This window comes from Sarcophilus harrisii, chromosome 3 (assembly GCF_902635505.1).
Source record: "Sarcophilus harrisii chromosome 3, mSarHar1.11, whole genome shotgun sequence".
NCBI classification, from domain to species: Eukaryota; Metazoa; Chordata; class Mammalia; order Dasyuromorphia; family Dasyuridae; genus Sarcophilus; species Sarcophilus harrisii.
In genome coordinates, this window is record NC_045428.1 from 329545689 (window position 1) to 329558228 (window position 12540).

Consider the following 12540-nt stretch of genomic DNA (forward strand, 5'->3'; position numbering starts at 1 on the left):
AAAAGGATTCAGGATGATTGCAAATATGCTATACCTTGTTTCTCCTAATAAGAGTATATATTTGGAATTCATGAATTCTAGAAAACAAATTGAGTTCCAAAGTTTCCCCAACAGAATTTAAAAAAAAAAATACTTACTTTTAACTTGTTTTTTGATGCTTTTTGTACTGTCTAACCAATGCTGAAAGAAAAAATAAAATTGAAAGCCTTGGACAATTAAAAATATCTATTATTTACCTCATAATTTATTTCTTAAGAAAGACAAAAACCCCTTTTAATAAGTTAATGTTTTACTTTTAAGATTCATCTTCCTATTCATTTGATTCAATGTCTGTGATCTAATTATTTCTTTCTTTTCTGTCTTTTATTAGCCAAATACTAGACAGTTTTGTAATATATTTTAAAACAGGAAAACATAAGATACTTTTATGTGTGCCCTTTGATCTTTGCCACTTTAAATCATGATTTTGTCCATATCTAGAATAAAAAAAACTTTGCTATGGACTGCTCCACTCCCCCTTCCCCAAAAATCTTAACTTCTTTATCCTTTCTAGAATCCTAGATCATTGGTAGTTCCCCCTTCTTATGACCACAGGGAAGAAAAATCTGACTAGATACACAGGGACCCACTCCCCTATTAAATGCCAGAGCAGCCTTATCCCAAAACTGTTCTGATGTATGGACTCAAAGGTTCCATTCTAAACCAACTGTCAGGTGCTTTGAGCAATCTCTTAAAATATCATTTTGGTATGGTCAGAAGACCATAATCAATAACTGGACTGCTTTGTACACTTTCAGTTCTACTGTTTTCAGGTCTTGCAAAAATTGCAATTTAATACAATATGTCTCAAACATGCATGAAAAGTATTTATTATGTCCATGTAATAGATTTCTGGAATATAATCTTTGACCTCAAAGGGCTCTAATTATACTGGAAGAAGATACAACATCTACATAAATAAATAAATACATGGTAATTTGAGGAGATAGAGAGTACTAACAACTAAGAGTATCAGAAAAAGCTGAGAAGATCCAACTGACTTGAATCTTAACAGAAGCTAAGAACTCTAAGAGGATAAAGTATATGAAGGGCAGTAAAGTATATTAATGCTAAATAGGTAGGCTGGAATCAGAGTACAAAGAGTTCTAAACGTCAGGTTGAAGGTCATTTATATTTATACAAAAAAGCAATAAAGAGATGCCAAAGATTTTGGGGCAACAGAATTACATAATGTGACTGAGTCTTTACTGTAAGAGGATTATTTTGATAGATATGAGGAGGATGCATTAGAATGGAGAGAAGCTAGAAGCAGGAAAACCACTAGCAGATTATTGAAAAAGTATCAACAAGAAATGAAAGCCGAATGCTAGCTTTCCAAGATGGTGACCATGTGATTAACCATGAATGGATGTGAAAGATGAAGTGGAAGTAGACTAGATTTGGCAACTGATTGAATAAGGGGAAAGAGAACCAAAAGACAAATATGAAATAGAGGCTTTAAACCAGAATGGACAAAAAACCAAGAATGGACCATTAAGCTTGAATGCCCTCAACAGCAATATAAAAGTCAGGAGGAGATGTGTGTTTAGGGGAGGGAAAAGTGACTTCTGTTTTGGAGACAAAAGCTTAAGGAATTTTCTTTATTTAGTTAGCCTGGTGCTTGAGCAATAATAACCATCACCTATCTCCAGAATCATATTTAAAGTTTTTTCATTCTGGCAAAACTAACCATAGCCTGGGTTCTGCTAACATAATCTTTGAAAACATAAAATTAATTACAAGTTGAATAATTTGCAAAGGTCCTATCTTTAAGTAGTAAGTTATCAATGGAGTGAACACACAATTATAAAACTTAAATTCCTGTGAGGATTAAATGTGGGAAACACATTTACCAGTTCCTTAATGTCTGAATACAAGCAAATCACATAATTTTACTGAGCTTCAATTTCTTAATTTATGGGGAAAAAAACCAACCCTATAGCATAGTATCTATCTCACTAGATTGTTTTGAGGTCACATTATAAGATACTTAGTAAATAATGATGAAGTGAAAAATGTTCTACAAACCAAGTACTAACTATATAAATATCACTTATTAATCAAGACAGTGACAACTATTTGAGACCAAGTTTTTGTCCTCCTTTTTTTTAAAGGGAAAAAGTTATAGTTGGAGTGGCTTTACATATTTTTTTTTCACTTTACTTTCAGTAATATTCCTTTAATTTTACCCTGCTATTCAAATTACCACTAGAAATTTGCTATATCAAAAACGAAGAGAGAAAAGGTCAGTGTTTTCAAGGTATAAGGTTCAATCACAAAAGAAAGGTCGACAGATAATTAAAATGATTTCTTTTCTCTACTATCATTATCCTTCTTCAACCTCAAGAAAACACTAAGCCTTCAGAGACTCAAGCACTAGAACATAAAACTGAATTCAGAAGTGGGAGAGTTCTCAGTGACATTCTCGTACAGAAAGGCTGGGAGTTCATGTTTGCTTATTCTCAAGTCTGTTTTCTTTCATCTCCTCCACATTCCAGACCCAAGCTGTTTAGAGCTCAGAGACAGGCACTGAGAGTACTTTCCTTAAGTCAGTGTCTTTAGGACTTGCTTTTATATTATTCCTAAAGATAAAAGGCCTCTCATTTCTAACCATGAGGTATTATAAAGCCTCTGGAACCCTAGGTGTTCCATCTTCCTTCATTATACCATTTTAAAATGAACAAACCTTACTTTAATCTCATTTCTGACAAACTGATCGTTTAAAAACTCACATTGGCCTAAACTAAAATATGACTTGTACAGCTTAATGAGTTCTGAAATGTGATAAGCTCACATTCTAGAATGAATTCCTTGCTTATTTGTTTTAAAGAAATAAGTACAGTATAATCACAATACTCCCAAATTACACACTGTATATATAGTAACTAAAACGAAGTTGGGGTTTATTCCCTCCCAAATAATGAAGGTAAGTTACATAACTAAAACTTACTATGTAGACTCTTTAATCAATGAAGAATTCATTACATCTTGATGGTTCAATTTCTACTATTATTTTAACACAACCACAAAAAGATAATTCCCAAGGACAGAATGTTGTACTTTTGGTTACATTCCTGAAGATCAGGTTATTCCTGATTTTATCATTAATCCTTATTCTTTTCAGAGAATCTCCTTTTTCTTTTGATTTGAAAAATAAAAAATTTAAAAACCACAATATCATTTAGCTTTCTTCATAGAAACACCAGAAATTATTAAGGAAATACAAAACAAACTAGATTTTTTTTAAAAACCATGTCACTTTTTAGAGACAGAGCAGTTATTGTATTTTAGAAATTTTTCTTTTAAAAAGTTAAACCAAGGGCAGCTAGATGACACAGTGAATAAAACACCAGTCCTCAAGTCCAAGGGATTCAGGAGTTCAAATTTGGCCTCAGATACTTAACACTTACCAGTGGTGTGTCTCTGGCCAAGCCACTTAACCCCAACAGTTTCAAAATAAAAATAAATTTAAAAAAAAGCTTGCCAATTCAGAAGATATTACAAGATGTCTTATCAGATCTGTGTTCTTAAGTTTTGTTTTAGTTGTGTCATTTGTCTTTATATTCTAGTGCAATTCCTTTCTTGCAAGATATTACAAGTTATGTGTCTTGTCTAGGGACACACAGCTAGTAAGTGTCAAGTGTCTGAGGCAAAATTTGGACCCAAGTCCTCCCGACTCACAGGGCCTTCACTCCATCCAATGTGCCCCTGGATATCGTCCAGGGAAACATTCACCCAGTAATCACTATCTCCCTGATCTTCTTTGTAGGAGTGAAGAATTAAGGGTGTGTCAGACTGATTTAGAGTTAGTTTGGTGGATCTTTTTCTGCTCTTTTTAATTCTTTGTTATACTAAATGGCTCTATGAGAGTGGGAGGGATTAGAGATATCTTGGGAATTGTAGATGTATTAAAACAAAATATTCAATAAAATTATATTTTAGAAACCTGAAACTTTTAACTTGAGGGGAGAAGGTCCAAGTATTAATATTGATCATGTCCAGAGTGTCTTATGTGACCTTGGGCAAGTCACTTAACTTCAATATCTAACAAAAAAAAAAATTAAATTCTAGCCAATTCAGAAGATACTACAAGATGTAATAAGATAAGAAGTTAGAGATCAACCAACTCAAACTACAGTTGAAAAAATATCTGAATGATTACACATTATGATGCTGGTAGCTCCAAGCATATCACTACTAATCCTACTTAGCAAGAAAAGAATAATAATGGAAATCAAAGGATTAAACCTCCATGGTCAAAGAACCCCCAAAGCCAGCAAGCAAGGTCAGTTCTCCCAAGTATATAAACATCTTCCCATTATTTAATTAGCCTCTAAAAAGTTCTCCATTGCAAACCATTAAGAAACAAAGAATTCGGTACAGTTTGATTTGAGTGATTGACTTCTATAAACAATATTTAATTCAAAAAATGTTGATATTCTTTCTTATCAAAAAAGAGAATCATTACAATACTTTAAATAGAACAATACTTTAAACTGACTTTAAAGAAGAACCCCTGATTTCCAGGTCTAAAAAAGCTGGGTCTGAGCTATATTTAGTGCTAGAAGGGATCGCATGCATTCAACCCAGCATCCTCATCTTTGCAGATGAGAAATCAGGCTTAGGGCTTGCCTAAGATTACAGGGCTAAGTGGCAGAGTTGGAATTCAAATCCATACAAACCCTCTTGATTCCAAATCTAGTGCTTTCTACTATATGATGCTGTCTTTTACCATCTACATGCTGTGTAACCTTCAATACCACTTGTCTAAAGTGTTTCCTTACATATAAAAGTGGGGCTATATTTCCCTACTACATAAAGTTGCTAAGCATCAAAGGAGATTGTGTATAAGACAATTTACAACCCTACAGAAATCTATTAATGTTTTGCTAAAAGACAACAAAAACTTTTTAGACTACATTGTCCTTTATCTTTTGGGGGGACCAGACTGAATATGTGATTTCATCTTGGTGATCTAAATCCAAAAATAGTCTGCAACTCAAGAGTTTTACAGAACTACCTAGGTTAGTTCGTAACCCTGAAAGGTTAAATAATTTGCCTGGAGACACATCTACTGTGTGTATACTTTATCTTATAAAAACATTCACCTTATTTATTTGATCTAGACCTTATTGATTATGTGGAAATGATCAATAACTGCACAATATAAACTAAAAGCTGGCTTTCATGAATACTAAAAATTCTCAACTGAATCTATAATCTCATTAATTTGGATGTTTGCTCCAACAGTAGAGATCACAGCTCATCAATATCTGGCCATTTTGCTTGACTAAGTTTTCCGACAACTTCATTGAAGCTCCAAATGGGGGTAGCACTTTCCCAATATAAGAGGGATACTAATGGAGTCCCATTCAGACTTGTTATTCCATACCCTTATCATTGGACCCACCTATCTTCTATTCCAGTCATATGTTACCCAAGGACACCCTTAACTTCATTTCTTTGAAAATCTTCATTTGTTTTATGTTTCAACCTGCCCCATTACCCACCTCTCCACTGCCTTCAATGTGAGTCATTTTTATTTTTTTCAGTCATGCAACAATCCTGGTAATTCAAAAGACTGACCCTTTTTTGTAGAAGTTTAAAAAATGGAAATTTGGGTTTCACACTTGAGTCTTTCATATCAAATTGAAGATTACTTTTTGTATTCTGCTGTGAACAAAAATGCTCTTTTTGAGGAATTCAGAATTTTTTAAAATTGGGTTCATTTTAAGAGCTTTGCAATTTCCTGAAACCAATCCTGTACACTGTTCCTCATCTTCCTGTTAAAGTTCTGGACCATGAGTGTATAGCCTGTCTCAAATATATATACTGATGGACAAGTTCAATAATGACCATACTAAATTGATAAAAAGATATTCATTTACTTGGTATTTTTTAATTTTATTTTTTAAATTACCAACTGCACAATCAACAAGCAAGAACCAAGACAAGACTATTAAACTATTATGAATTTGTCTTATGTTCATAAACATATGAATGTTTTTATGAACAAGTTTTTAAAGTGAATGTAAAATTTAATACAGTAACAACAAGAATAAGATGTCCTATTCTGAATCTTTTGTTTTCCTGTGTACCTCTCAATGTTTTGCTAATACTGTTTTTTAATATCTCCAAGGCTCCAATAGAGGCAGACTTCATAGAAGAAACCTTCAGATTCTATAGCTTATGGAACTAGGCTTTATTCTCTACCTAAATTAACTGCTCAGCATTGTATCAGAATCAAGTTGTGTTTGCCCTAGCAGATAACCTAGTATATAACAGAGGTGTAGGCAACTGCCGTGGAGAAAATAGAAATCAAAGAAGATTTTTCAACATTAATTTTTATAAATGTATTTTTTAATGCCAGAAATGCTTTCCTTGGCATATAGTTAAATAGTTTGTACTGTCAAATTCCATGATGGTTTTGAAACTTCTAGTCAATAGTAACATAAAAATGACCTCAGTCATTTTCAAATGGGAGAGGATTTTTAAATTTTGCTTAGTTGAGTTAATCTCATCAATTGGGGAACGGTTGAATAAGGTAATGGAATATTACTGTTCTATGAGAAATGATGAGCAGGCTGATTTTGAAAAACCTGTAAAGACCTATATGAATTGATATTGAGTGAAATAAATAGAACTAGGAGAACATTGTACACAGTAACAAGATTATGTGATGATAAACTGTAACGAACTTGACTCTTCTCAGCAATGCAGTGCTTTGCTTCCAACAGACTTGGGATAGAAAGTACTAATCATATCCAGAGAGAGAGAGAAAACGGAGATTGAATGTGTATCGAGGCATAGCATTTTCATCTCTTTTTTTGTTTGTTTCCTCATGGTTTCTTTTTTTCCTTTTTGATCTGATTTTTCTTGCACAACATGACAAACAGAAATATGTTTAAAAGAATAGCGTAAATCTGTATCAGATTGCTTGTGTCTTAAGAAGATCGAAGTGTTAAAGAGGGAGAAAAATTTGGAACACAAAATTTTACAAAAATGAATGTTGAAAACTATCTTTACATATATTTGGGAAAAATAAAAAACTATTAAGAAAAAAAAAATTTGCCTAGGCCAGAAGGAAACAGAAAAACAGGATGCCTTTGAACATTACATGTTACTTAACAGGAACATCAAGATACATATAAGGGATTCTCAGTTTCATATAAAAACCTCTTGCGGGGAGTGGGGTGGTGGTCCTAACTTTGTAAATGGAAATGCTTATTTTATTTGGTGATCAAGTTTAGAATTTTAAAATAAACAAAAAACACTTTCCTTAGAGTACATAAATGCCTTTTCCCAGCTCTGCCCTTATGAAAAACCCCATCTAAAGTACTATTGCTGCAATAAAATTCCAAATTTCCTGTGAATCCGGGCAAGATTATTGCTTCCTATGGGAAAGCTTTACTCTGTACTCTGTCATTTCCAACATTCTTAAATTGATAGAAAAACTCTCTTTTCCTTGGTCTTCCCGATATAAAGAACAAGGAGTTATAAAACTACAGGAAATTCTCTATGTTTTAGCAACTAATGTGAACCAAGAAATTTTGAATATTCTATTTCAATGAACCTAACTACTGGGATTGTAACATAAATTGAAAAATAAACAGATCATGAACAATATTCTAAATTAGCCACAAAGTATACATTATTGTCAACAAAAGAACCAAAATAATCTTAATTAGTTCAGATTAATTGGCAGTTGACTAGATTCTCTACAGAAAGTCTATCTAATCACATTTCATCTTTTAGACAAAACAAGAAAAAAAGCCACCTGCTCCAAATTCACTATTTTGCCCTAAATCCTAGATGAAATACTACATAATTCTACAATATTTTTTCTTAACTGTTTAAAGTGGGGATGGGTGATTATACTTTAATCCTTAAATCCATTTTGAAGCCAACTAAAGTCAACCTCATCTTAAGTTATTTTCTCTAGTTTTCTCTCCTCTCCCACTCCTAACTACACCTCTATTTTTAAGCTGGAGATAACACTCAAGTACTGATTTCACAGGGCTGCTGTCAGGATTATTATGTATTTATAAGGTGCTTTGCAGATTATAAACGCTCCATATATTACTCAGATAAAGGAAAGGGCATTAGAGTATTATGGAAAGCTCTTGCTTAAGAATAAAAATTGTCAGTAACTCATTTATCACTGCCCTTTTCAAGTATACTCCTAGAAAACATGGGAAAATATCATAAAGAGAAGATATTACTGCCAAATTAAAGGAACAGATTTATGAATAACTAATAAAATGGAAGTGACTTATATTTATAAATTATCAGAAATGCTACTTAATAATATTGTGACTTTTTGCATAATAATTTTCACAAAATGTAATTACATGTAATTTTTTTAAACTTAAAGATCATATTAAAGCAAACTGGTTTCCAGACATCCTTAAGACAATTGTAAAACTGCTATTTGTACTTCTACCTATCAAAGCATGACAAATGCAAATCAAAAATTTAAGGCTGATTTTTCTTTTAATTATGACAAAAGAGTGTGGGAGATATCAGCAAAAATATAATTGACAGCTAGAATTCCCCTCTATATCTAACATGCTATTTATTATTTATTATCCAACTCCAGGAAAATTAAAGACTATAATTTTCTGGGACTTGACACTTGAAACCTTCCATCAAGGGGTGAGTTGTTGCTCCTCTTTTCTGGAGCTCAAACATAATATCAAAATAAGATTTGGACTTCGTTCTTGACCACTTCCTATAAATTCCCCTCATCTTAGTCCTTTATCTTCAAGCTTTTTTGTTCCTCAATAATTCCTACATGAAAAATTTCAATTCAATTCAACTACCATTTTCTAAGCATCTTATGTGTGTTCCTAATAGGGGATACAACACAGACCTGGATCTCAAGCAACCTAGAAAGTCATTTTAAAAAAAATACACCAATTCAACCATGAGATGAAGAACCGTGAATTAAGTATAAAAGAAAATTTGGGAAAATTGCTGTGGCAGATTTTCACTTGAAGAGAGAAGCAAAGCCACCAAATATTTTCCTCAAATCCCAGTGACCATAACACCTCCCACCTCCCTTCCAGTCTCTACCACCTCTCAGCTCCTTTATTCAACAAGTTCCAAAGACTCCCTATCATCTTCATAATTAAATATGATTTTCCGGTGTTCAAAAACCTTCATAACTAATTCCATCCCCAAACCTTTCCAGTCTTCTTAGACCTGAGACCTCTACTCCACCACTAATACACATATTCTTCATAGCTATCATTAGCCTCCTTGCTATTTCTCCAACAAGAGACTAGATCGCTAAGCTCTGGGCATTTTCACTGCTGATCTCCTATGCATAGAATGTTCCATTCATCTTTGCTTCCTAGCCATCTTCAAGTGCCAACTAAAAATCCTATCTTCTACAGGTAGCCTTTTCCAACACTGCTTAATTCTTAATTAGAAAATGGAGACACTATAGGGTCTGAGTCAGAGTCAATCAAGATTAAGTTCAGGCTTAAGGTGAGGACTAAAATGGGTCTAACCTAATTATCCTTAGAGTACTGTTAAGATTAGCATTTAGGAAGACAGCTACGTGATTCAGTGGATAGAGTTAGCAGCCCTGAAGTCAGGAGGAATTGAACTCAAATCTGGTCTCAGACACTTCCACTTTCTAGCTGTGCGACTCTGGGCAAGTCACTTAACCCCGATTGCCTCAGGGGGAAAAAACGATTATTATTTAATTTATTATTATTATTATTAATTATACGATTAAGGTTTGGTTAAAGTCAGACTGAGAATTAGAGTTTTAAACTAGCATTACAGTTTGAGTGTCATGTTAAGATTAGCATTTGGGCTACAGTAAATTAGGAGATTTATGCCACCCTCATATCAACCGACCTGATGCTCAACTCCTGTTCCCTAACCTCAAATCCATACCATCCATTTCTTCACTCATTTCTACTCTACTCATTTCTAATCCAACTTTCTCTTTCCTCTCTTCCCTTTTGTCTTTCCTTTTTCTTTGTCTTCTTCACCTGTGTTCCCCCCTTCATCTTCTCCTTCCTCCCAAATCTGGAGCATCCTCTTTATCTTCCACATTGACATTCTTTATTCTTATGCCCCTTCCTACATATAGATGGGAAAAAGCTGGGCTGCAACAAAGTACAATTTTGCTAGAAAAGTACAAGATCTAGAATAGCATGAAAGGGTAACAATATCAGAGGATCATTAAAGCTGGAAGGGATCTCAGAGACATTATAGTCCAAAGATGTTTCAGTCCATGGGCCAAATGAGACCCACAAAATATCCTAATGCCACCCAAACTAAACTACAGTATGACTGGAAAATGTTTAACAAAATAAATAGCACAGATCGTGTTAATTTGAAGTTTTCTAAGGCAAAGACACTTCTTAGGCTCCCTTTTTATTTGAATTTGAGAACACTGTCATTTTATAACTAAGGGAACTATGGTACATGAAGGTTGTGAACCACTCAAGGTAGCACAGTGGATTAAAGGGCAAAGAGAGGACTTGAATAAAGGTCCTCTGACTCCATAATTGGTGCTCTTTCTTCTGTAGCAAGATGCCTCCTAATGTGGATCCAAGTCATAAGCCTTAAATGCCTTATTTATATCTTGCTATTCAACAGATAATGGAGAGCAAGCAACTGAAGGTTTCTGAGTGTCAAAGTGACATGATCAGAGCAATCCAATCCTCAATTTCTCTCATTTCTCCACCAACACATTCTTCCAATGGATGGATGGACTGATGGAAGAAAGGAAGAAAGGAAAGAAGGAAAGGAAGGAGGGAAAAAGAAAAAAAAAAACTTAACAGTATTTTATTTCCAATTATATGTAAAGATATTTTCCACATTCATCTTTGTAAGATTTTGAGTTCCAAATTAGTCTCCTTACCTCCCCTCTCCCTAAGACAGCAAACAATCTGAAAGGTTGAAATGTACAATCATTTTAAACATTTCTGCATCAGTCATGATGTGAAAGAAAAATGAGAACAAAAGACAAAAAAAGACAAAAACAATGAGAAAAAAAAAAAAAGAACAAAACAAGTGAAAATAGTATTCTTTAATCCACATTCAATCTCCATAGTTCTTTCTCTGGATGCAGATGGCATTTTCCATCCAAAGTCTATTAGAACTGTCTTGAATTACTGTTTTGCTGAGAAGAGCTACTAATCTATCACATTGTTGACCATGACACAATGTTGCTACTGCTGTGTGCAATGTTCTCCAGGTTCTGCTTACTTCAATCAGCAGATTCAATCAGTACCAGTTCACATAAGTCTTTTCAAACTTTTCTGAAATAATCCTGCTCATCATTTCGTCAAAAAAGTATTCTATAATATTCATATACCATAACTTATTCAGCCATTAGTCAACTGATGGGCATCCCTTCAATTTCCAATTTCTTAACACCCAGCTGCTACGAACATGTTGGTTAAAATCCTCCCATATCTTCAATAAAATCCTCATGCGAACCTATGCCCAAATCTCCACTTCCTTTTTCCTTTCACTGCCAAACCGCTAGAAAGCGCAACCTGCACATGGCCTCGTTTCTCAGGATCTCCTTCTTCTTCCCAGATTGGCTTTTTCTGCCTTTGAGATAATCATGTAATTTTTACTTTTTTTACTAATATGGACAATTATGCTGATTTTCCAAATATTAAACCAGCCCTTTATTACTAACATAATTCCTATGAATCACAGTATTAATGATATATTGGTATAATCCTATTATTTTCTTTAAAATTTTTGTATCAGGGCAGCTAGGTGGCACAATGGATAGAACACCAGCCCTGAAGTCGGGAGGACCTGAGTTCAAATCTGACCTCAGACATTTAACACTTCCTAGCTGTGTGACTCTGGGCAAGTCACTTAACCCCAACTGGCCGGAGGATTTTATTGAAGATATGGGGGGATTTAAAATTAAAATAAAATTTTTGCATCAATGCCGTATCAGACATAAAACTATATTATAAGGCAGTGATCATCAAAACCATTTAGTACTGGCTAGGAAATAAAATAGGTGATTCAGCAGAATAAGTTAGGCTCACAAGCCACAACAGTCAATGACTATAGTAATCTAGTATTCGATAAACCCAAAGACTCCAGCTTCTGGGATAAGAACTCACTATTTGACAAAAATTGCTTGAAAAAGTGGAAAACAGTATGGCAGAAACTAGGTACTAACATCTAACAGCCTATATAACAACATAAGGTCGAAATAGGTTCACATATCTAGAAACATAAAGGATGATACTATAAGGAAATTAGGACTACAAGGGATAGGCTGTCTCCAACCTGTGGAGAAGTAAGCAATTTATGGCCAAAGAAGAACTAGAAAACATTATGAAATGCAAAATAGACAACTCTGATTACTTTAAATTAAAAAGGTTTTGTACAAACAAAATCAATGTAGCCAAGACTAAAAGGGAAGCAAAAACTGGAAAAAAATTTCCATCCATGGATTCTGACAAAAGCCTCATTTCTAAACTATATAGAGAACTGACTCAA

General features: G+C 33.9%; 1 protein-coding gene across 2 annotated transcripts in view; it reads right to left on the reverse strand.

Moving 5' to 3' along the window:
• EPB41L5 (erythrocyte membrane protein band 4.1 like 5) overlaps positions 1–12540 on the reverse strand; it is a 127398-nt gene that overhangs the window by 69462 nt on the left and 45396 nt on the right. For both annotated transcript variants that reach the window (XM_031959944.1, XM_031959945.1), the window contains exon 4: positions 138–180. In XM_031959944.1, coding sequence (XP_031815804.1) covers positions 138–180 — 43 coding nt within the window. The remainder of the gene's footprint in view (positions 1–137; positions 181–12540) is intronic.